The sequence below is a fragment of the Rosa chinensis genome, chromosome 1 (genome assembly GCF_002994745.2).
Source record: "Rosa chinensis cultivar Old Blush chromosome 1, RchiOBHm-V2, whole genome shotgun sequence".
NCBI lineage: Eukaryota > Viridiplantae > Streptophyta > Magnoliopsida > Rosales > Rosaceae > Rosa > Rosa chinensis.
In genome coordinates, this window is record NC_037088.1 from 10,799,738 (window position 1) to 10,826,415 (window position 26,678).

Genomic DNA, 26,678 nt, shown 5'->3' on the forward strand with positions numbered 1-26,678 from the left:
GGTCAAAGACCCAGAAAAGAAAACTAAAAAACAGAAAGAACTAAGAAATAGCTGTGGCAACAGCTCTAGGCCTTAGAGCATCTCCAACAGAATACTTATTTAAAAAAAATTTGAAATTTAACTAGTTTTAGACTAAGTTTGATCTCTAGCAGACTAGCTAAACAAAAGCTAAATTTAGCTTTAGCTAAAAGACCTAGCTATATTTAGCCAGAGAGGAGAGATAATTTAACTAAAAGTTAAATTTAACTTGAGATTTAGGTATTTGCTGGAGCATAACTCAATATTCAACTAGCTATATTCTAATTTTAGCTACTTTTAGCTATCAAGATAGCTATCACTGTTGGAGATGCTCTTACAAGTCCATTTGATTACTCATGTGGTTGAAATGGAGACCCACTAGAAATGCCGCATCATTTATTAATGGAAATGTGTTTGATTTGACGGAGTCAGTTCAATTTTTTTTTTTAATTGGAAAAATAATTCATTCATAATCAACAAGACTACATCAAAAAATATAGTATACAGTGATGTTATTAAATCCAGTAATAATGAGTTGGAGAGAGTACCACGTTCTATTTCGTATATTAATATTTCGTTACAAGTTCAAAATGCTAATCAATAATTATGACCTAATTCGGAAGGAATATTGGACTTACTTTAAAATAAAACAAAATCTCATTTTTTAAGAATATATATACCATTAAGACCCCTTTGTTTTTTGGCTTAAAAAAAAAAAAAAAAATCAACGTGATTCTTGTGCTGTCGCGTACTGTTAAGAAAGGGTTGGTGCAGAGAGGAAGAGAGTGTGTGAGTGGAGGAGAAGTTTTCGACAAGAGCGTCTGAAGGCTGAAGCTATTTATTATGTCTGAATGGGGTCGTTTAATTTGCTTTCAGTAGTGGAGGGGCATGTTACATATTTTTGTAAAACTTTGAAGCAAACAAATCTTTCCAAGAATCAATTCTGATGTTTTGATAGCTCGGCTAGCCACTCCTTTAAAACTTCGGTTCATAAATAAAGTATGCATGTGTAGGTTCAAGTTGGCCTTGGCTTTGTTTCTTACCATCATGATCATAAACAAAGTATATATGTGTGCACAAGCTAACACCGGATTCACACCGCTTACAGCAGGAAAGGCCAGAGAAGATGGAGATTCCAGCATAAACGAAGTTGGCTGTGCTTATTAGTCGATCTATACGTATTCCGAATGATGAAGATATTAACGCTGTATAATGAACCTAATTCAATGCAAAATCCTACTGGAATCCAGAAGTAAATCTAGCTGCCAGTTTCATTGAGTTATAAGTAGTAATATAGTTTGTCTAATTTACACCTTAATCAGGCAATGCAGTACCTCGCTCAAGATTGTTTTTGATTTCCAATGTGTACTTACCAAAGGCTCTCTCAATCTTCTTGTTGAAATGCTCATTGCGGTCATTGATCGAGTCAATATCCTTGTCCTCATGGAACCTCCTCCTCCTGCTAAATTTCTTTTTATTCTCTTCGAGTTCCTTGAGCTCCTGCAACATCTTGTCAACTTTCTCCTCCGAGACCTTCGGAGTCTTTCCATTTTCGAGGCAGCTAAAAGCTCCTTCCTGTTTCATCTTATTGTATTCTTCCATGTCAACTTCGATCTTGTTTGTTCGTTTTTTGTGTGCATTGTACAATGTTTTCGAATTAAAAACATCCCAGCCACATGGTGCAGGTTTCTTTTTCCATCTCTTGTATTTTGCCTCGGCCATCTCTTGTGTATCTAGCATGTATGCTCTTTTCAAATCCAAACCATTTGCATCCAAGAGTTTCCCCATCTTTCTCTCCCTCTCTTCAAGCCATTTTTGTTTCGAAATCCCCCTCGACGGTTCTTCTGGAGGCTCCATTCTTTTCTGTTCGGCTTTAACCTGTGTTTGATTCTTATCTATAGCCTCTTTCACCTTCTTCCGCAATTCCTTCAATTTTTTCTTCCTCCCTTTCAACTTTGTGTGGTCAACACCATTATCAGCATCTTCTTTCTGTCGCTGAGGAGCAGCCTCTAAGTTTGAGTTGCCACTATTATCTTGTACAGAATCCAGCAGTTGACTTACATCATTTAGATCCATCCCATCTCTGGCTTCTAAAATAGCTTTGAAGCAATATTCACGGCATTCATGGTCGAGATTGGACGAATTCTTGCACTCCGAGTGCACTGTTCTTTCACTAGAAGACATCATTTAATTTGGCACAGATAGATCGATCTTTGGCGAATTCCAGATGTTTATCCATCTCCATGCAGTAGGTATTTATAAAAAAAAAACATAAGGAAAAATGTTAAATGATTTGTAAACCTAACCGTTATTAATTAGGATTATATGAATAATTTGTATTCAATTAGAGATATATTTCCTCATTGCGTAAGGTTATACCATCTTAGAGATTCTCTAAAACTTTTTTTTTTCCACAAAATTGCAAAAAACTGATATTTGTTTTATAAGTGCAAGGTAGCTAATCCATGAGGCAGAGCCAATTTCTTTTAGACCGGGATTAAGATTATTTGCATTAAAAAGAATCGGAAGCTTGGAAATGTGTTCCTCTGTTAACTCTACTGCAGTAGATGAAGGTGATGAAAAAGATTGGAAACCAGAATCGATAACATCTATATTTCCTGATTTGCATTCTCCATCTTCCTTCACACGCATCAGCATGGGACAATCCACAAACCTTACACTCCTCCACCGAAAATAACACTTCCTCCCATCTGACCTCCAAATTGCGAGAAAACTACTACTCGATTTAACTACATTCGATGAACAATCCAATTCAACTAAAGAACTGCCAGAATCATCATTTCCATTCCCATCCAAATCGCACCATATCCATTAAGGCACTACACACTCACTCGAAAGCCTATTGTACTTCAGATTCAAATTCTGGACCCTAACATTCAACCCAAAATCAACATCCCCCAATGACGTCAGCCTATTATGCAACAAGTCCAAATTCCCCAACCCAGCTAATCTGGACAAACCCTCAGGCAATTCCTCCAATTCAAGTTACCAATCTCTACCGGCGAATTCATCGTCTCGTTGAAGGAAAGATCCAGATGTTCCAAACTCTTTAAGCAGCAAATTTCCGGAGGAAAAAAAAAGTTACAGAGAAATAACATACCGATAGCTTTGTGCGGAGGAGCTTGAGTCCGGCGATCTCGCTCAAAATGGGAACCGCCGAGCAACGAGATGTCACCATGGAGAGCTCAAGCTCCTTCATCCTTTTGAATTTGTGCAGCGGCAAACCGTCGAACTCCGGCGACGAGATCCTCACGCATTCTAGCCTTACGAAGCCGCCGATCTCTGGCGACGAGAACAGCTTGATCTCGTTGCTGAAAAACCTCAGCGTCTTCAAGCCTTTTAGTCCCGCGATGGATTTAGGCAGTAAATTGTACGCACCGGAGTTCTCACCGATCGGAAAGTCCAGGCTTTGGCAGGAGACGTCGAGGACCGATTCGGCTCCGGCGCCGGCACCGTCGTCAACGACTTCCAATTTGGCATCGCAGGTTTGAGAGAAATCAGGGCTTCCATTGTGAACTAGGGGCTTGGATCAGAGAACTGTTTGGGACCACAGTCAACAAATTGATAAAGCACAATTTTTTCTTTTCTTTTCTTTTGACCAAAGATAAACTAAATTTTTTTTGTTTGAATTAAAAATAAACATGTTTTAGGGAAACGGTAATTGAGAGGAATTTGATGTGTGTTCTCATTGATAATATGGGCCTCTTTATATAGAGGATTATAATGCATAGAATCTAAATCATACAAGGAAAGATAATCCTACAATGAATGGATATATCTAAGATATTATCCAAGATTAATCTCTAAATAAAACTCTATTACCACTAGGTTAAGTAACCTAGAGTTTGGGCCAGACACAATTTGGATTTACTTAAACACTACCCCTTGTGTCGCCCAAACTCGGTGCTTCTCTCGTTACCTCATTAAAAACCTTACTGAGTAACAAAAACCCTGTGGGACAAAAATAACCTCCGTCTAAGAGGAAAAAGAGCACAACACACCCTTCAGGTTTCGAGACCATACATGTAGATAGCTCCCCCTGATGTCTGCATCTCCCCCTGATGACTACGGTCATGGGAGTTCGGATAACTTCCGCAAACGATACTACCAACATGTTTCTCGAAAGTGGAATTTAGGCAATGACTTAGTGAGCAAGTCTGCCACACTGTCCTCAGATCGAACTTAGTTCACTTTGATCTTGAGGAGAGTCCGTTGTTGCTGATTATGCTTGATGTTGTCGCTTTTGATGTAGCCTTGCTTCATTTGTTCAAAACAAGCAGCATTATCCTAAATGCTCGTAGGCTTATCTGTGGTAGACTTCAAACCACAATTATTCGAACATGCGTAATTATGGATCCAATCCATATGCATTGTCCGAAGATATAGTGACTAGGGTCTATTCTGTAGACCTCCAAGATATCGCGGTCTTTACCCATGGTGAACACTTAACTAATTTGGGAATGACATTTGTGTGGGTCAGAGAGATACCCAACATCAGCGAAACCTTCCAAAACACTTATGTCGTTTTGGGATGGGGATAGTGGACGCAGGCCAGTGTTGGCGGCGTTCCTGGTGTGTGATGGGTCCGAATCCATCATCTCTCTGTGGGGATAGAACAAGCCTATATCCATCGTACATCTCAAGTACTGAAAGATATCTTTTACACCAATCCAATGGCGTCGCATTGGTGCAAAGCTATATCAAGCTAACAAGTTCACAACATATGAGATGTCCGGTCTTGTGCATTGAGCTAAGTACAATAATGCGCCTATTGTACTTAAGTAGGGCACTTTGCCTCTAGCACATCTTTGTCATCATCCTTCGGACGAAGAGGATCCTTTTTAGGATCAAGATTACAGACGATCATGGGGGTGCTTCAAGTCTTGACTTTGTCAAAATGCCTAAGCATCTATCAACATGATGCTCAAGTTCCAAACCGAGACATAATCGTGTTCTCCCAAAATCCTTCATCCCAAAATCGGATTTCAAGTGTTCAGCGGTTTCCCTTAAGTCATTAAGGATTTCCAATGAAGATTATGTCCAACATGAACCGCGATAGAATCTGAAACTTGTTATGGAAACGCGTGGGCACATCCCTTCCCAATCAAGTAGTCACTTTAGTGAGCATTTCAACCTTATTGTAAACGCGCTCCGTGGTCTAGAGCCACTTGACTTGGGTAAATGAAGTTCACCATGAACCTTTATATACATTCCGTATCTAGATCCCCATAGAGATACGTAGTGACCACATTTTTAAACTGCATGATCAGTTATTCAGAAACTACCAAACTGACAAGGTAGTGGAGTGCAATGACATCCATTACGAGAGAATATGTCTCATCGTAGTCGATTCCATGGCGTTTTGTGAGAAGCCTTGGCCATAAGGCGAGATTACCATCTCTTTTTCTCAACACGCTTTCTAACGAAGACCTATTTGGCATCACTGGCTCAAAAACCTTCATCTTCGTTAGAGAATCCATCTTAACCTGGATCACATCTTTCCATTTAGGCGAAATTTCTCTACGTTGGTATTCATTCATCAACAGAGCGTGGTTCGATATCATCGGACTCAACAAACTCATGCTCAACGAAATGCGTGACTACATCATCAATTATGATGGAGTTCCTATCGCACATCTCATGTACACTAGTGTAGGTTTCATAGAGCTCCATATTCTCAGGAATAGGTTCTGACGTTGAGGCGTCCTCCAACGATAACCATAATCCGGAAGATACTCATGAGACGGATTTTGAGTGTCGATGATCCAAGGATTGGGTTGTGCCAAAGTATCTTACCATCTCTTTTTCTCAACACGCTTTCTAACGAAGACCCATTAGTCAATAGGTTTTATGTTAGGAGGTGTTGGCATCACTGGCTCAAAAACCTTCATCTTCGTTAAAGAATCCATCTTAACCTGGATCGCATATTTCCATTTAGGCCAAATTTCTCTACATTGGTATTCATTCATCAACGGAGCGTGGTTCGATATCATCGGACTCAACAAACTCATGAGCAACGAAATGCGTGACTACATCATCAATTATGATGGAGTTTCTATCCCACATCTCATGTACACTAGTGTAGGTTTCATAGAGCTCTATATTCTCAGGAATAGGTTCTGACATTGAGGCGTCCCCCAACGATAACCATAATCCGAAAGATACTCATGAGATGGATTTTGAGTGTCGATGATCCAAGGATTGGGTTGTACCAAAGTATTCTTCGAACCCACGGGCCTCCCATGCATCCTAGCTGGTGCTATGGCCTGTAACACCAGAGTGCCACTCTCTTTGGCGTTGGCGTCATGCCTACCTCCGTGTAGGGTGGCGCTACGTCCTCTCGTAGGGACGTCCATCCTTGCAGGCATGTTTGCAACATATTTGTGTGATCTCGTCACTTTAACGCGGATCGAGATGAGACATAGTGGGGACAGGCCACGACAATTCCTGTCGTTCCTGCTGAACATCCGTGTTCTTATCTCCCCCTAACGACGGGAAGACTGTCTCATCAAAGTGACAATCCGCAAATCTAGCGGTAAAGAGATCGTCTTGCAAGGGTATTAAGTGGCGGACGATTGTTGGAGTCTCAAATCCAACATAGTTGCCCATTCGTCTGTAAAGACCCATCATAGAGCGTTGTGGCGACACAATTGGTACATAAATGGCACACTCAAATATACGTAAGTACGATACTTGTACCTAGTCACTAGCTGTAACGCAGAGGTAGATGGAGTAGCGGTGGGTCGTAGATGAATTAGCATAGCTGCATGCGATATTGCATCACCCCAAGCGGATATAAGGAGATTGGTGTGCATTACCAATGTCCTGACTACCATCGTAGTCATTTTCGCGAGACCATTTGGGTGTGTTCATGAGAATATGATGTCCAACATCAGTCCCATTGCAATATCCATTGAAAGTCTTCGATGTAAACTCTCTAGCATCGTCAAGTCCAATTGACGGAATAGGATGATCCGGGGAGTGAGCCCGTTGTCATATGATATTTGCTAGGAGTGTAGCATAAGCAGCATTACAAGTGTACAATGGCACAACACGTGACCAACGTGTTTGCGTGTCAACCAATATCATGAGATATTTAAAAGTCCGCAGGTTGGTTGAACTAGTCCATAGAATCCCCTTGGATTCTATGTAAGAACTGAATGAGTATTCTCATATCCTTTGCATAGGACGGTCTCAGTCCTAATTTCCCTAAGGAACAGGCTTTGTAAAACGAGTGAGGGGCTTTAGAAGCAACCAATGAGGATTTTTGGTTGGACCTGAGCGTCTGAAACGCTATTTGAAGCAAAGTTTGGTGATTGCATCATCACCTGTGGCGCCATCCATGGCGTCATGGATAAGGACTATGCCAGCCCTAGGCTGGTGGTGGACGGCGGCGGTCACACTTAGTCCAGGAATCAATTTTTGATTCATGCTTCGTTTCGCTCGAAAGAAAGGATGTCCCTGTGAAGTCTTTAGTAGACGGATCATCATATCATGACCAGGATGAACTATCCTGTCGTGACAAAGCCAATATGTGTCTAAATCCAAGAGATCTTCTCTCATAACTTTATTGGATTTAATAGTTCGAATAGTGACATAGAGTCCACTAGAGAGACACATAAACTTCTCTAAGATGCGCCTTTGTTCGCAATCGTTAGAGGTATTGCAAAGGAACTCACTTCCGTTCTCTACATGCATTTTCACATGAGATCCGTTGGCTATTCATAGGTGCGATTTTCCCTAGGAGCGTAGAGAGTTTCTGTGACAGTAATCAAGGTGCCATTTGGCAAAGGGAACTTGGGCTATTCCATGTTCTTGAGTTAATACCGATGGCCTAGCCATCGTAGTCACAAAGTCATATGCTCATAATCAAAATGGAGTCATAATGAAAAGAACTCGAAATTTTATTCATAAGCCAACGGAGTTACATCATTGTCTCTTTGACCAAAGAAAATCTAATCCAAAATGCTAGCTAATGCAAAACAATGGTAGTCGTCTAACTTCTTTTGGTAATTCCAAAATAAATGTGACCACGTGAGTAGAGAGATGTCGGTGGAGCAAGGCTCGCTTAAGTACCGCTAATCTCAGAACCTTCCTAGACATCACACTTACTTTGGGTGAGCCTTCTTTGAAGAAAGACTAAACCATTGGCATTTACTACAAAAATATATGGCAATTGCCTATTACATCTCTTGGAAAAATAAAGACTTAAACAGAATTGGCGATCTATTGATCCCAGCCAGATTTGTAGTCTTCAACCCTTCACTCTAGATCATCTTCTTGATCTTCTTGTTCCACATAGTGAGCTTCTCTTGCTTCACAATATGCTTTGTAGGCGGTGACAATTTCTTCACGAGCTCTACACATGTGTGCCCAATGACCGGATACTCCACATCGAGAACATGCATCTCTTTGCTTATACTCCATTGATTGAGGCGCTTTGAAAGCGTCATTTAGATGGCTCTTAGTGTTGGTGGCGCCACCAACATGGCCAGAGGCGTTGCCTCCCTCTCTCTTTCCACGTTGACCTCTTCGGTTCCGTGTTCGCCTATTTTGGCGGTTACCTTCCCAAGTAGAGCGATTATATGGACCAAAACGTCCAGAAGTATCCCTAAGATTAGGGTTTCGCTCTTAGCGCCCTCTCTTAGGGGCGCGACTATAATTGGATTCCGGAATATGCTCTGTTTCTACGGATCTCAAATTATAGTTCTTCACAAGGATGTTGTCATGCTTTTCAGCGACATTCATAGCTCCAATGAGCTCATGAAACCTTGTGATCCGTCCTACAGTAACATCGATTCGATAGTTCTTAGCAACCACCAATGCAGAGACGGGAAAGGTAGAGAGAGTCTTCTCAATCAACATCGCATCTGTGATCTCTTTACCACAGAACCATTAAGGATTTAATGCGAAGTGCTTCCGAGTTGTAGTCAAGAACTGACTTGAAATCACAAAAGCGGAGGCTATGCCATCTCACTTCTAGGTCAGGAAGCAGGGAGTCACGGACATTGCCAAATCTTTCTTCGAGTGAGACCCACAGCCTTCTAGGGTCTTCTTCATTCATACACTCATAATGGAGCGAATCATCCATATGACGAGTCATTAGGATGATGGCTTTCGCCTTATTTGCCTCTAAGGCTGCTCTATTTGCTTCCAAAGCTTGAGCTTGCTCAACAGTTACCACGTCCTGGCTAGGCTCGAGAATCATATCCAGGATTCCATCGGCCTTGAGATGCTGGCGGACATCACGAACCCACCCGTGATATCCAGAGCCAGTTGTTCCCAATTGAGCAAAGTTCAGTTTGTTCAAGTTACTCATCCTGAAAGAGAACAAGGAAAAAAGGTTAGTTTCGGAGCGGAAAAAGCTACCACGAAAACAATAGAAATTTCTGAGTGTAGTCGCTTCCAAGAAATTATGAATTTCCGAGCATAATCGCTTCTAAGAAATTAGGATTTCTGAGCGTAGTCATTTCCAAGAAATCCAATTCTAAGAGGTATTGGATTATATCGAAACAATGATGTGTGTGGTCGATCGTTTTCTTCTCAACAAACTCTAAGTTTGGAGGAATCTACAAGCTCCAAGCTTGGAGTGAGCACGAACCCCCACAGTTCGGTTTTTTGGTCTTTCCTATGAAGAAGAAAGAGGGGTAGAAGAAGGGAGGTTGCAAGTCCCGGAGAAAAAGAAGAGAAATTGAATAAAAACTAAAAACAGGAACTTTTAGTAAAAAATACCTCGAAATAGGTCGCCGGAAAATTTGGCCTGAAAAAATCGCCGGAAAAATTGCCGGAACAGTGGCCGGAAGTTGCCGGGAAGTTGACTGGCAAATGGCCGGAAAAGTCGCCTGTGGTGGTTGACCGACTGTTGACCGAGTTGCTGAAGTGGCAGATTAGCTGACGTGGCAGTGGATCCCTGTGATGACGTGGTGTGGTCCCTTGTTCTGATGTGGCGTGGGTCATTGTGCTGATGTGGCGTGGGTCCTCGTGCTGACGTGGTGTGGGTCCCTTGTGCTGATGTGGTGCGGGTCATTGTGCTGATGTGGCTGTGGGCCTGCATAAGTGGGCTTGGCTTTGACTTCTTCTGGGCTGGGCTGCTTCTTTCCTCTCTCTTTCTTCTTCTTTTCTTTTCTGCTCCTGCCAGTTCTAGGGTGCAGTTTCTTAGGTGACCGGTTTACGTGTTTTTAGACCGGTTCCGGGAAAAAGTTTTCCTGTTCCCGGATTCTGGAATAGGGACGCTACTTCTAGAAAAATATGGTAGCAAGTGGAGGTCTTGAAGGTGGTGAACCGGTGGAATATTTGCTGAGGGCAGTTTAGAGCTTCCGGTGGCCGGTTCAGTAGGTTTCCGTCCGGTTCTTGAGGTGGCGCCGCCGGTTATGGGCTCCTGGGGTCTGGGGCTTCAAGTTGGGCGGCGAAGGTTTTTGGGATTTGAAGGCTACGAATTTAGGGTTTCAGGGTTAGGGCTTCGTGCTGATAACGTGTTTTAGGGAAACCGTAATTGAGAGGAATTTGTTGTGTGTTCTCTTTATATAGAGGATTACAATACATAGAATCTGAATCATACAAGGAAAGATAATCATACAATGAATGGATATCTCTAAGATATTATCCGAGATTATCTTTAAATAAAACCCTATTACCACTAGGTCAAGTAACCTAGAGTTTGGCCCAGACATAATTTGGATTTACTTAAACAAAACAGAGTTTTTTTAAGAAATAAAATTTACGGGATGGGTAATTGGGTAAATATCAGATTTATATGGAACAATCTTGAATTCACTCCTTGGATGAACCTGCTTGTTCACCCCTCTCAACCTACCAATCAGAAATAGTCACATATATTTTGAGTAAAAAAATAAAACTCTAAATTAACTCTTTATAAAATAAATAATAAAAAATAAAAACAGAGTTCCAACTCAATTAGCTAGGGAACGGACGTAGTTAACGCCGTTCCCAAATTCAAACTGTGATTTTGGCGAGGACGAAGAATAGAGAAATTACTATATAAGTATAAAGATTGTAACCATAGTTGCAGCTTTAGTCAGTATGGATTGACTGAGATGTCGCTAGGTTTCAAGACTTTCTCTGTTCTTCGTCCTCACCAAAAGTCACAGTATGGATTTGGGAACGGCGTTAACTAACGTTCATTCCCTAATTGAGTTAGAACTCTGTTTTTTTTTATTATTTCTTTTATAAAGAGTTAAGTTAGAGTTTTATTTTTTTACTCAAAATATATGTGGCTATTTCTGATTGGTAGGTTGGGAGAGGGGTGAACAAGCAGGTTCATCCAGGGGGAGAATCCAGGAATTGTTCATTTATATGGATGAAAATCATTTGCTCGTCCTTCCTTCTTCTCAGTAATTCTTTCTGCTACCTCTTGCACTCTCTGAAACCAAAACCAACATTTCCTCCTCCTCCTCCTCCTCTTCTTCTTCTTCTTCTTCTTCCTCTCTCTCTCTCTCCCCCCTCTCATTATCTCAGGGTCGATCAAGATTCTTGATCACCGTCCTCTTCTTCTTCCTAGCAAAATCTTTACGTGTCTTCTTCTTCTGTTCCCTCTCTCTCTCATTATCTCTCAAGAATAAAGATTCTTGAATCTTGATCACCGATAGCAAAGTGTTTATACGTGTCTTTCTTCCCAATCTCTCTCGTCTCTTCCTCACTCTCTAAGAAAAAAGATCCTTGGATCACTGATCGTCGTCTTCTTTGGGCGTAGCAAACTGTTTACGTGGAATGGAGCCAAGTCAGCCACCTACTAGGTAACGATATGCTCTTCTTTCTCGTGCGCTTTATGATCAAGAAAAGAGTAAGAGCTATACAATGTTGCATTTTCTGTGATTACGTTTCCTGAGATTGGTTTATTATATCAACAGGTGACTGAGACGACGTCATAGTCATTGGACAAGGACAAGGACATGGGTACAGGATCATCAAGATGGCCCAGCGGTACATTTTCAGCACTGTTTTGTTTTATTATGTTAATTAATTTCCCTATATTATTAAACCACTTTTGTTCAAGTTTCGTAACCTGTATGTACCACCATTTCTCATGTCTCAGCATGAACACGATGCAATAGTCCACATGCCACGTGTCCGCCACGGCATAGCATATTTTCTGACGTACACTGAAAGGGTTTCAAGGCCTACGCCAATACACGAGGAAGCAAAGGATTATGATGAAGACGAAATCGAACTGCCACAAGTTCAAGGTAATCCAATACATGGGCCATCTTCATCATTTTTAATGCTAAAAAGAATATGGTATCAACGGAATCGATTGCTAAGGCCCATTTCTTATTGTTATTGATTCAATTAACCGATCAACTTAACTTGTTTTGTTATCGAACATTTATTTATTTTTGATTTCAGTCATTTTCGCAAAAAAATTTGGACATATTTTATTATGAGAATAAATCCTACTACTTCTGGTCCTGGGGTTTCCACACTTGAAAAAAAAAAAAAAAAAACCTGGGGCGTGCTCGGTGTCATTATGTTAATAAAAAATGGCTCGGTGGTATGTTAACGAATTGGTATACTACAGAAACGAGACTTCATAAGTTTAGGGACTTGAGAACGAAACAAAAGGACATAACCGTCTCGCCAAAATGATCTAGTAATACTAATAAAAGGCTACACCATGCTTCTTACATTTTCATTACTATCAATTCGATATGTGTTTAAAAAAGGAGCCTTTTCGTTGTTTTTGATCATTAATAAATCGAATAAACGAAAGTTTGTTTTCATAATTTTAGGTCCTTCTTTACCCCACAAAGACTAGAATTTGAGCAGAAACTAAATCTATTTGATAGAAAAACATGCGCAAAGCAAATGGATTATTTATTGAACTTAATCAATGAATTTGCTATAAAATCAAGTTTCAATTTTAAAAGACCTTTTTAGTTCCTGCAAACGAAGGAGTTCCTCTAAGTCTATGAATTTTTTTAGAATACTCTTTTCTTGAATATCATTCAAAAAAATTTCGGATTGCCTAATATTCCACCAATTAGTAATCCAAGATTCTAGAAGCAAGATACTGTAATGTAACCGGGGAATCCGTCGTTTCAGCTACCACAATAGTGTATTCCATTGCCCCCCAATGTAGCCGGGGAATCCGCCATTTCAGCTACCACAATAGTGTATAAACTAGCTATTAGCATGAACTCTAGGGGAAAGATTTATTGGATCATATATGATGCAGCTATTATAATTCTTCAATCAACAGCAGCTTTAATAGTTTCTATTAGTCAACAAAAACAGATAATTCTAGAAATGACTGCATGTTTGAATCATATAAATACCATCGAGACTGGTATCACATTTTCGATGTAAAATTCTGGTTAACTTACAACAGGTAATTGGGTTTCTTTCAATTCTTGAGTGTACTACTATATGAAAAATAATTTCATCTTTTCATATTCTCTTTTTCATTCCCTTAGTCCATGTGTACTTAAAGTCATAGACTACCTGTCCAATTGAGCTAATCAATCATTTGGTGGCGACTAAGATGTGTAAAAATGGGTTAGTTACTGTGCTAATTCACTAGTACTGATCCAAACAATTGGTCAACTATTCAAACGCAGGGAGGCACGTCACCCCTGTCTTCCGCTGTCTACCACCCGAAGTCAGAGCCTAGTCCCCCCGAATCCCTCACTTTCGAATAGTTCATAAAAGGCCAGTACTCACCTCAGCAACCAACTTTAAACTAAGTTGACTATGGTAAATATCTTGTCCTAGTTTCATTGTATTGCCCTTTCCTGATTTATCTCACTAGCTCTAACATTTATCTCGATGCCTAATACATGTTGGTTCTGATTTATGTATGCCTCTGACAATGACAATGAAGAAGACCAGGCAGCTGCCAGGTACTAGAAGATGCCTTTGATAATGATTGAGATCGGGCAGTTGTTGCTAGCAATCATGCAGTACTAAAGGCACTGCAGGCCTATGACTGAGGCGTTCATCACTTTGGTTTCCTCCAATATTTTGATGGTAACAAAAATTTATTCGAAACTCCGAGATATTTTGTTCTATTAAAAATGGTCTTCCATTGGAAACTACATCTCTCACGTTATCTTGATCTATTATATAAAAGTATAAAACTAACACTAAAAAAAAAAAAAGTGTGATGATGATCATGCAAAACTCATAACTCATAAGTATAAAACTAACACTCGTAAAAAACAAAAAGTGTGATGATGATCATACAAAACTCATAATTCGTAAGCTTTGCATGAATGAGATTATAATTGAAACAAATAAAATCAAGAGTTTTTGTCCATTTACCCCATTTTTAGAGATTTTTTTTCCCACTTACCCCATTAAGTTTTTTTAATTCACTCTTACCCAAAACACTCTAAGGAGGTATTCCCTAATACCCCATTAAGATTTTTTTTTTTTAAATTTTTTTTAATACCATTTTACCCTCACCCCTTTATTACTTAGAGAGAGAGAGAGAAACCATAGGAGACTTCGTAGGAGCCCGATCACCGGCCGCCGGAGTCCGGTCACTGGCTGCCGGAGTCCGGTCACTGGCTGCCGGAGTCCTGTCATCGGCCGCCCGAATCTGGCCAACTTTCGCCGGATTTCCGTCACCTGCCGCCGCCCACTAAATTTGTTGAAAATCTCACCGGAAAGGTTTTTTTGCTCCCAATAGACATCTATTGCCCCCTAATAGACATCTATTGCCCCCAATAGATGATTATCAGCCATGTATTGCCCCCCAATAGACGTCTATTGCCCCCCAGTAGAATTTTCGGTTGCCGGAATAGGAACTAATCTTACTAAAATTAGATAAATAAAACTTTGATTAAAGAAAAAAACGAAGATGTTATATCAATTCAAAACGTCTATTGCCCTCTAATAGACGTCTATTGCCCCCAATAGACATTTCAAAAACGAAGAGATTACATCAATTCAAAATATTTATTGCCTCCCAATAGACGTTTATTGGAGCAAGAGAAGTCCATTGGCTCCAATAAATGTCTATTGCCTCCCAATAATTTTTTTTTTTGTACTTTTTCTCTCTTTCTGGGCTTCTGCCCTATTTTGCAGCCAAAAAGAAAATTGGCATTCACCACTTGCAGCTTCACGTGCTAATGCAATTGAAGGTCAATGATAGTGACTTCCCCACTTTTAGCTTCACGTGCTAGTGCAATTTTTTTGACTTGATCAAACGTTTTGGCATATTCACCATTTTCTTGACCAATTCACAGTACTTCCAGTGCAATCCATCTACTGCATCGCCATCCAATTCCAGCAATGCTTAATTTTCTCTTACTCTTGCTTTGAGTCTCTGTCTCAACCCCAACTCCAGCACCTCTTTCATGTCCAAATCCAAATCCGACTCCGAAATCGAAACTGAGTCTTGAATTTCAATAAGGATAGTTTACCACCGCAACAGGTACTCCCATTCATTTCTTCTTCTTCTTCTTCTTCAAAATCAATTCATAAATACTCAATTTCGAATCTTCATCTTTGTTCAGGCATGAGTAGGTCGCCTACTTCTACAACGTCTTCACGTAGCTCTAGAAATTCTAGCAAGAAAACCGTCAAAAGCTTGTCGAGGCCGGTCGCCGGCGTTCAGAGATCGGCGAGATCGCGTCACGCAGCTTTATTTGGGGCAATACATGAGGACCAGCGAGGCTAGCTATCTATCTGTACATTTTCTACGTGGCTATTCCGAGCCGATCGATGCTTTTGGAAGAGTGGAGATGGATGACGGGAGCGGTGCGGTGAGCTTGTTTCCGATGAGGTCGAGGATCCAGAGGAAAGGCAAGTTGGAGATGCACCAGGAATCTCGCCGGAGATGACTGACTTGCGGTGGGGCTGAGCGAGGTGCTATTCGAGAGTGGCCAGATATGTCCAGCACCGGAATCGGATTTTGGAGGGGGGAGAGAGGTCGAGGTGAGAGAGAGAGAGAGGAGAGCGAGGCAGTGTTGTAGTTCATTAATTGAGTTTTGGGTAAAATGGTCATTTGGTGTTAAATTGGGTAGGTGAGAATAAAAATCTGTTGCTGGGGTAAATGAGATAAATTTTGTTCATTTTGGTGCTTTGGGTCAAGGACCCTAAAATCAATGGAATCAATATGGAACCCCATATTAATGCTAAGATTATGAATGTTATTTGGAAGCTGAATATCCCTCGTAAAGCCAAAAATCTTGCTTGGCTGTTGGTGAGGGGTAGGCTAAATACTAAATCAAGAATTGCTCGTTTTAATAATAGTTTTTTTTTTTTTTAAGTAAAAGTCAACTATTTTATTAATAATAATCATACAAAAAATTACAACTTATAGATGTAGAAACTACATCAAAATATAAAATAACAAAAGCAATACTAGATGCAATAAAGCATCAAAAATAAAACCTAACAAGAGTACGAAAGGATGCAATTAAGCATTTGATGGGGCACCAGACATAATCCGGGCTATGTAAAACGGTACCAATAGTATGGCCAACCATACTTCCATGCAAAAATATATATCGAATAGAGGGTAACCTTCTATCAAGGTAACCGGCGGTAGTGTGACCGACCTTGCCTACTCCACGCAAAATAATGCGCTGAATAGAGAGCAATCTTCTACCTAAGTAACCAAAGAAGCAATTCCAACATGTAGATAAATTTAGGGCCTTTAAAAAGTCTCCCGGGTTTAATAATAGCTTTGATACTCTTTGTAAATTATGTGATTGTGGTATTGAGGATATTAATTATCTATTTTGCTCTTACTCCTTTGCTACAAGAGTGTGGAATTTAGTGGGCAATCCTCATAGTTTTGTTGCCCCTTGTATTTTTAACAAGGGATAATGACCACTTACACAATTTTAGACTAAAAAAATGCCTACTTGCTCCACTAACAGTTTTTTACTCTCATTTACCAAATTTAACATTCATTGACAGTATTACCCTCGTTTTAATTAATAAATTTCATTCATCTCTCTCTCTCTCAGACTCACTCTCTCACCTGGATCTCGCCGGCCCTCCCTCCTCTCACTCTCACCTCGATCTCTCTCTTCTCTCTCTCACCACCGACTCCGACGCCGCCTCGTCTAACCGCTCTTCTCCGGCTCCGTTGACAAACCTGATCGCACTGATCCTTTGTTTTCTTCTCCCACCGCTGATCAGGTCCTCGCAATCTTCTTCTTCTTCTTCTGCACCTGTCATCGCAATGTCGACCAAGCCTTCCACCTCCTCGACCACCTCCGCCTCTGTGGCTACTGCCTCGACCCGCTCAACCTCAGCAGCGTCATCCACGCTCTCTGCGACTGCAACTGCCTCGAAGAAGCCCACAACCGATTTGCCCACGCCTTGACTCAGATCTACAACTCAGGTCATCGGCTAATCAGACCGCTGCAATCCCTTTCTCTAACGCTGCTCGTCTCTCATCCTTTGATAAATTCCATTTCTCTTTCTTTCTCTCAAAGATCGGAGACCAGCCATGTCCGACGAGGAGCGCCATTTCGAGCCCAGCCATGTCCTTTTAATTTTGTGACGGATTGGATAGTGAAGAGAGAAGAGGAGCAGGAGGAAGAAGAAGAAGAAGGCATGGGGTGCATGACGTGGAGAAGACGAAGGCGGTCCGGCCGGAATCGGGCTGGAGGAGCGTGGGTGTCCAGAAGGGAAGCATGGGTGGCCGGAGAAAAATATAGATGATTTTTTTTCTGATTTTTTTTTTGGTATACTTTGAACATATAAATTGTGCAATTGAACATATAAATTGTGTCAGTAGTGTGTTCCTTTTTGTTTTGGGTGTTTATGCAATTCTCTTGAGGGCAATAATATGATTATTGGAGGGTAATAATATGATTATTGGGGGCAATAATATGATTATTAGGAGGCAATAATATGATTATTGGAGGGCAATAATATGGTTATTGGGGGACAATAATAAGATTATTTATTTGAATAAACCTACAAAACCTTCAAAATTATAAACATCTTCATTGTTTATTAATTATTGATCCCTAATAAACTTGTTACTGGGGGCAATAATATGTTCATTGGGGGGCAATAATATGATTACTAGGCATTATTAGGGGCAATAAAATCAGACGCTGGAATCCGGTCACCAGTCCGGCAGTCGGATTCCGGTCACTGGACGCCGGACTCCGGTCACCGGTAGCGGAACTCCAATCACCGGTCGCCGGAGTCCGCTGCCGGCCATTGGTCACCGAAGCACAGCAAGGTGGAGGATGACTTCTCTCTCTAAGTGAGAAAGAAGGAGATGGCAAAAAAGTCCCAAAAATAAATAAAAAGAATAAAAAAAGAATTAATTGGGTATTAAGGAAATAATCTCTTAGAGTGTTTTGGGTAAATGGGGTTAAAAAACTGTTAGTGGAGCAAGTGGGCAATTTTTAAGCTGAAATTGGGTAAATGATCATTACCCCTTTTAACAATATCTTGGAATGGATTCATCACTCTTTTAATATTTCAAAGAATCTTTCTTGCATTGAGAAGCTTTAATTGTTTGTTGGAAAATCTGGGAGTTCAGAAATCACTTAATTTGTTCTGAACATTGGAAATAGTATTTCTATATTTGAATTCTCAAATCTAAGTCGTGCTAAAGATGAAAAATTATAATATTGTCGATCAAATACTTTTTTTTTTTGAACCAAATCAATCATTTCATTCAACTCAAGCTAGAATGGCACGGATACATACCTTCCCTTGCCATCTCTAGACAAATTTAGGACGTGGTATGATAGCACCACCCATTAGACAACCAGTGCTCACTTATTCAAAGCAAGCCTATAACTATGAAAACTAGAGCATAGTAGATAGGCAAATCCCAACAAAAGAAACACTATCATAATTAGACAAAAGCTAAAAACATTAGGGTTGGGCCAAAGGCCTAAACCCTAGCCCAACATAGCAATGGACCAGGGCAGAACCCCAGCCCACCATAGCAGCCCAAAAAGGACAGCCCCATGAAAAAGGCTCAAAACTCGGGTCCGGCAAAGATTGGTTTGGCCCAAGCCCAAACTTCATCTTCCTCAGCCGACTGGCTGTGCGTACAACTCCGGCGTAGTTCCAGTGGTCTCCTCCGCCGCGCCCCAACGTCATCCCAACGACCCACGCCTCTACAACCCCCGCCGCCACGCCCTGAGTCTCAAAAGCCCCACACCGAGCTACGCAGCCACAGAAACCACTGCACCACGTCATGCTCCCCGATCCAGGAACCTCCACCGCCGCCCAGTCACCTTCGACTCGCCGGATATGAAAATCCCTCGATGAGGTGCCCCACCCATGTACACACAAACCACCGGCCTGAGGCTCCGTCGTTCGGACTAGCCGCCAAGCCATCCAGGCCCAAATCCCGAGCCAAAACCTTCTCCAAGAAGCTCCCAGGCATATTTAGAATCCCCGTCCGGCAGCAGCCCTCACCGGCGAGGCGAACCACCGCCGACAAAGAGCGTCACCGGACGAGAACAAGTTTGCAACCCTAGACGCCGACCAGACCGGGTTTTGCGGAGCACTCCCCTCTTTTTTTTTAAACGTGAAACTAACTATATTACATATTTTGTCGATCAAATACTTGTGATAATATATATCACACAAATTGGTGTTCTTTCTTAAATGATACGCCACAACCCACCAACCACCACAAAAGGCTCCATTCCCAAAGCTGATTTCCCAACCTTGGACTCTCCTCTATTATTGAGAGCCGGACTTTGTTTTTATTATCTTTTCCTTTTAATTTATTTATTTATTTTCGTTTTTTTTTTTTTTTTGATGTGAGTATAATTATTTTAGTTAGATAAGGCCAAGCTGTGGTTATTTCAGTTTTTTTAGTTAATCATGCCAGACTCTGTTTGTCGTATTTCAGTTTAGAGGCTTCTTTTCTGTAACTAAAAAAGTGTGCATGATTTCATTTTACCAATAAAAAAAACAACCAACTAGTTAAAAATGTTATTGAATGAAAAATCATACACATAAATCTTAATTAAAGAGAATTTGTCAAAACCCAGATGCAGATTCTTCTTCTCATCATTTCTATCTTCTTTCCCTGAATCTCTATCTTGTTTTTTACCCAAATTCTATCAGATAACATCATAATATATCCTCATTCTTGCCTTACCCACAATTCTTGCAAGATCCTACCTTTGACCTTCAATATTGTCAACCTTGATTCTCAATCTGCAAGAACCCATTTTGTTTCCTTTTCTGGGTAATGACCAATTTCAACAATGTATCAAAAGATTTGATCTTTTTGTCTCTGTACCCAATTGTCTGAATTGTATGCTTGTCGTTTGATGCAGAGAAGCAACTGAGAAGGAGCCCTTTTGATTCAGATACAAACCCATCTTCAATACAAAAACAAGGGTGGATGGCACCCTAATGTCATTTATCCTATATTTCCATCTGTAAGATCCCATTTGAATTTGTATTGTTCTATATGTCATGATTGTCCTGTTACATTTGCTCTTCTTAAAGTTTTGACAATTGAATGCAGAGAAGTTGCTGAGAAAATGGCTATTCTCATAAGGTAGCACCTGTTTCATGATTTGGTCTGAATCATTGGTGGATGAAGATGGCTGCCCATCAAGAAAATTCTGGCAATGTTTCCGGTATAACTATATTTTTTCGTAGGATTTGAAATCCTGTGCTTCATTTTCCATAATACTGCTTCGAGTCAGAATTGTATAAAATGATTTATACAGAAAAGCCTCAAACTTGATGAGGGTATATGGATTTGATATTGTAAAAGAAGCAAAGATTTTCGATGGGAGAGTAGGACAATTCTCTTCAAATGAAAATATGCTCTTGGTCCGCTTTTTTTTTTACAGGAACTTGTGAATGGGATATATGATATAACCTCAACATCTGTATGCTTCTCTATGGTTTATAACTGCTTATTGTGAACTTTTATTATTGGGGTGCTTTCCTGATCTTAAGTTTAGTTTCCTAAGTTAGAAAGTTTCACGTAGTTTCATTGCACTGTGTTGCACAAATTGAATCTGTATTGGCATGTTGGAACTAATTGAATAGGTTGCCTTTGCAGGACAAGGTTCTTGCCTATATGATCTCTTATGTTCAGATGCACCCAATTGGAGAACCCAAAGTGATCGACGGCAATTATCTGGTAAACTATGTTATGTAGCCTTGTTATATAAAAAGGTGTCTTTGATATCTGTTTTGTGTTCTGGTTTTGCAAGCTTTAGCCCTTGGTCGGAGATAACATAGTTACTTATATCTCACAAATCTTGAGTTAAGAGTGCAGTATGCCATTTGAAATAAACGAAGCTTTAAATGACCATACATCAGTTATTAATATAGAATAGGAGCCATTCCAAGCATTATTTCAAATCTGATGGTTGATTAGCTAGTTATCAGCAGAAAATGATGTACAGGTAGTTCACGTAAGATCCAATACCTGAATTATATGTTTTGTTGTTTTATGTCCATCTACATGGATACCAAACAAAAGACAATATGAACAGAAAATGTATGAAGTTCACATTGGAGACTAACTGTATCATAAGTGTAACTGGGAATATGCAAGATGTTTCTGGCCTTAATAAGAGTTGAGGCAGCATTTATAAATAGATCAGAATTCATGTACCATTTGAATTAGAACCTAAACAATGAGCTCTGTACATGTAAGCAGTCCAGTCTATCTAATATACAATTGTTTTTTTAATTTTGATTTGAACTTGTTAGTCTTAGATCTCTGTCACATTATAATAAGAGCATATTGTATCTTTTTCAATTCTTATACTTCATTGAACAGGTCCACAAGAAAGGCTGGAGTTTTTGCTGCATCAATCTGCCAACAAGTCCTGTGCTGATTGTGGATCTCCAGATCCAAAATGGGTGTAAGTGTGGCTATGTCTTTTCTGTCTACTGTCAACATACTTTATTTTTACAAGCTTCTTTTTCTTCGTAGCAATTCTACTTTTGATTTTAAGTATATATCAAAATATCTACATTTAATAAGGTGTCTATATCACAATGTGGATGTTGGAAATTGACAAAGGTCCACTATCTGGTGGGCCCTATACAATGAATTGAAGGAAAATGCATGATGAGTGATGACATGTATTGGTAGTGAATGGTTCTTAATGTGAAGTTGTGTTGATTGATCTATACATATTGAAGTATAGGTAATTGTGGTATTTGCTGTTCAACCTTATTTGATAAGCATCCGTATTATTAATTTTTATTATTATTTATTTTATTTTTTTCACAATTGTTCCTTTCCAATTCTGTACTGCCTCTACCATAACCTATATCATATTTTGTTTCCAATTTCAAAGTCTTTACTTCTCTATCAAGCTAAGCAATTCAAGTGCTAATGGAGGGGAAAAGTCCATATCAAGAATAGGAATTGGTATCCAAATACATGATTGTGTTCGGATAAGCCTTTTCTTTTTTAGGTCTGCGTACTAATGATCATGGTGCACATGATTATGTAAATGACTATCCTATTAAGAACCACTGTTTTTGCTCCATTGCCGGATCATAAACCTGCAACATTTTTATTGCTCTATGGGAAAAATTCTTGGAGCTGACGAGTTCTTAGAATGTAAACAGTTGCCTACTTGGAAAACATATTGATTTGTTTGTGACAACCATTACTCCTATCTATGTTTGTTAAAACCTACATAAGTGTCTCTTATGAGGGAGACGTTATGCAAGCCTTTCCTTTCTCATTCCTCACCACTGCATACCCTCATTGTGTGTCATTGTTGGACACCCACCCAACAGAATACGACAGAAAATGAGACATCACTTTAAACAACATAAATATTATTTTTCAAATTCGCAGACTTTGTGGCGGGATATATACCTGGCTACTTATAGAACTCAGCTTTACACAACTTATTGTTTGGGGACATAGAACCAGTTATCATGCAGAACTGCAATAATTTCGAAAGATATTCATTTAGGTGGATGATTGTAGCGGTTAGTTTAGCAGTCCATTGAGAACAAATATCTTTTGAAAAAGATTAGCTTATATGTCATATTCAAGCAGATTTGTCTGTCAGTTTTTTTTTTGGAAGGACTACTCTCCTTCCCTACCCCCTCTATATTTCTTTTGGTTTAATCATTTGTAACATTGGTGCATTTGGTAAATGAAATATCCTCTTGTTCAAAAATAAACTTTTGTGTTGAGTACTTCCTAGATTGCTTTACAATATGATTATGATATGATTTATTTGATTACTTGCATTGTGTTTTGACTGTACGAATTGGTGTATATCAGATCTTTAAACTTTGGAGTATTTATTTGCATCAAGTGTTCTGGTGTACATAGAAGCCTTGGAGTGCATATTTCAAAGGTATGGTTCTGATCTGTGATCCTCTATACTAACAGATTATGCAACCTTGTTCTGGCTTTACCAAAATATTTTATGACCTGAAAGTTTGAGTATAGGAGAAATAAGTGTTGTGTAAAGATCAGAGTGTAGGACGCAGGTTGGCGCCTGCCACAAAGTTTTTGCAAAATCAGTGTATCTCTCATACCAATTTGTCACACCTCGATTATTGGCACACACACACACACACACATATATATAATTTTCTTTTTCTTTTTTGAGGTGTGACTCATACTCTAATTATGGAAATAAACAGTAGGGAAACCTATCTTAGCGATAAAAGAACACATCATATGTCTCTTAAACTTTTCCACCTTCTCAAACCTTATTCTTGAGTTTACTTTACTAATTCTCTGATGGCATTCTAATTTGATTGGAGAACATGGTAGGTTGTTTCAGTGAAGCTAGATGAATGGACAGATGAACAAGTTGATGGCCTGGCAAGTATGGGTGGAAATATTACTGTGAACAAGAAGTATGAAGCTTGCATGCCACAAAATGTTCGAAAACCAAAACCAGATTCTTCTATAGAGGAGCGTTTTTATTTTATTAGGTAATGCAAATACTGTACTTTCTGTGGCTTTGTATGAGAGTTTATATTCTAAATAGTAAATTTACCTCTTGACTACTCAGGAGAAAATATGAGCTGCAAGACTTTTTAAACACAGCTGATCAGATTCAGATGTCCTGTCCTTTCCCGCCTTCTCATAAGAGACATTCTTCTACCAATTCTTCAAGCATTACTTATAGCCAAGACAAGAAACAATGTGAGAAGCAAAATACCAAAAATCGTATCGGGCAGGCATTTCGTAACAGCTGGGGAAGAAAAGACTCTGAACACAAGTCCGCAAAGAAGGGCAGCTCAATGTCCATGGTAATGACTTTTCTTTTGAATAATGCTATTTTTTTGTCACAACAATTTTGAGGCCTCTTCTCTATGTGGAGTGATTTTCTAAGTACCATAAGCTACAAGGATATTTTATATTTTCTGAAATTAGATGCTTAAAGGTTTTTTTGTTTTGTTTTTTTTTTTGTGTAAATTACATTTCACATTGGCACATGGCTTTGTCATTCACAACTTTTTAATTATTAGTCTCTAATGCAAAATTCCTTAATATTGATGAATTTCAAGCTCAAAATCTACTTGTCCGTGCTCGTGTTGAACTCTTGTATGTACCAATGATATTCTAAAGTTGGAAGATAAAAGCTTTTAGATAGACGGATATGCATGTGTCAACTTTTCTGATATTCAGAATATATTATTGTTGTTCAAAATGTGACTGTGATAGAAACTGTTAACGAGAGAGCTTTGATTACTCAAACACATATGCATTCACAATCAACTGGATTGAATCTTACTGCTTCAAGTGTGTATTATAGGCAGGTATGGTTGAATTTGTTGGATTAATTAAAGTGAACGTGGTCAGAGGAACAAACCTAGTTGTCCGGGATGTGGTGACAAGTGATCCTTATGTTATCCTTGCATTGGGTCACCAAGTAAGCTTCTTCTGCTTATAGCTATTATAGATGAGATGGATTCAACTTTTTCAGGCTCACAATGAAACTCTTCCACAATGTTTATTGCAGTCAGTGAAGACACGTGTAATAAAGAACAACCTGAATCCAGTGTGGAATGAAAGCCTGATGCTGTCGATTCCTGAACAGATTCCTCCTCTAAAAGTAGTAAGTTATTTTCATTGAAACTTGGATCCTATGTGGAAAACTTATGACTACACTCAATGAACCAATTTTTTACCAAATCAAAGTATGAACTGCAAATTCATCTGTTGCCTGTTGAGATTACTAGTTTGTGCAAGACTGATCAGAGTTAGTTTATGAAGTTTAAATGCTAATGATGTGCCTCTCTCTCTCTCTCTGCTGTTTTTTTTTTTTCCTTTTCTGGAAAGAACCGATGCTTTTGATGGCGTTTCATGCACCATCAGGACTAAAAGACTAACTTTAGTAGTGTAGTCTTGTACCCAAATCAAGGAAGTTTTTAAACAGAACAACCTTTTGGTGTTACCGTTAACGGATTTGAAATTAGAAAACAAATCCGGTGGAATTGTGTCAGGCTTCATGAACAGTGAATGTATAGATCCGTCCTTTCATTGAGCACTGCTTGATGTCGAAGGAAGTTTAAGTTTCAAGAATCATAGTTTCTTTTCTGGGACTGTTGTAAAATTGAATTGTCACACTGCTGGGAATTTCCTCCCCTTTCATAGGAAAGAAATTGTAAGCATTTGCAAAGGTTAAACTTTAGCAAGAAACATAATTCTTTGTGGATTTGATTTATCCTTGGTTATGTACAGTGTAGGAATCAGTCTCCAGCTATTAATAATGATGTTTGCATGCTTTGCATCTTGGTCTTCAATATGTTTGCTAAACATAATATTTGGATGGTTACATTCAGCTGGTGTATGACAAGGATACATTCACAACTGATGATTATATGGGTGAGGCTGAGATTGACATTCAGCCTCTGGTCACCGCTGCTGTAGCCTTTGAGAAGTCTTCGCTCAATGAGTCAATGCAGCTGGGAAAGTGGGTAGCCAGCAAAGATAACACCCTAGTAAAGGATGGTGTCATCAACCTAATAGATGGGAAAGTAAGACAGCACATCGCTCTTAGGCTGCAGAATGTTGAGAGAGGTGTATTAGAGATTGAGTTGGAATGTGTTCCTCTTACTCAATAGCCAGCATAGATAGTTATGGTAATGAAACACAAGTGACCATTTTAATGTTGATGTTGCCACTCTCCTTGATAGATATATCTGTTGTACCATAGGCAATCATCATATCCATAGTTTTGTTAAAGGAGTCTTGATTGTATATTTCTGTAGTCTGTTTTTCTTTCTCCTGTAAAAAAGAATTTTAGGATCGTCACTACATGATATTCAGATGGATTTGTATTCTCATCTTCCTTATTTCAAAGCACTGTCCAAATTGGATGAATTGACGATTCACCGCCGGACATTTACGGACTTAAGATATGTAAATGAAGCTTGGTGTCTTATTTCTCTTAGTTTTTGTACTCCTCAGCACGAGCTGGCTACTTTGGATGGCAGCATTAGTGCAATTTACATGGAAAAATAACATTTTCAATAAGAAACAAAGGAGGAAACCATTGGAGAAAAGCATTATTAGCAATAGGAGGCAGGGAAACAAGACAGCAATGATAAGAGGAAAAGCTATAGGAACCATTCGCTTCAAACAGCACACTAATATAGAAAAAGAAAAACTTAAAAAAGGGTTTATACTTTGATACTAGGGTTCCAACAGACTAGCTATTTTAATAAAAAGTTAAAATTTGAGTAATTTGAGATAGTTTAGCAAT

The 26,678-nt window shown here is 39.5% G+C and overlaps 2 protein-coding genes across 3 annotated transcripts; one reads left to right on the plus strand and one right to left on the minus strand.

Annotated features, from left to right (window-relative positions):
- Nucleotides 1–617: 617 nt before the first annotated feature.
- Nucleotides 618–3,617, minus strand: LOC112183007 (pre-mRNA-splicing factor syf2). The gene has a single exon (XM_024321595.2). The coding sequence runs from the start codon at nucleotides 2,203–2,205 to the stop codon at nucleotides 1,333–1,335; it is 873 nt and encodes a 290-aa protein (XP_024177363.1). The 5' UTR covers nucleotides 2,206–3,617; the 3' UTR covers nucleotides 618–1,332.
- Nucleotides 3,618–19,816: 16,199 nt separating this feature from the next.
- On the plus strand, nucleotides 19,817–26,327 carry LOC112196059 (probable ADP-ribosylation factor GTPase-activating protein AGD11). Of its 2 annotated transcripts, none has more exons than XM_024336380.2 (11): nucleotides 19,817–20,194; nucleotides 20,286–20,390; nucleotides 20,480–20,594; nucleotides 21,029–21,109; nucleotides 21,758–21,842; nucleotides 23,234–23,309; nucleotides 23,735–23,898; nucleotides 23,979–24,219; nucleotides 24,726–24,842; nucleotides 24,933–25,028; nucleotides 25,756–26,327. In XM_024336380.2, the coding sequence occupies exons 3-11, from the start codon at nucleotides 20,552–20,554 to the stop codon at nucleotides 26,035–26,037; spliced, it is 1,185 nt and encodes a 394-aa protein (XP_024192148.1). In that variant the 5' UTR covers nucleotides 19,817–20,194; nucleotides 20,286–20,390; nucleotides 20,480–20,551; the 3' UTR covers nucleotides 26,038–26,327. The 2 variants fall into 2 exon arrangements, with proteins under 2 accessions (XP_024192148.1, XP_024192197.1); XM_024336429.2 differs by having other exon boundaries at nucleotides 20,485–20,594.
- Nucleotides 26,328–26,678: the final 351 nt, after the last annotated feature.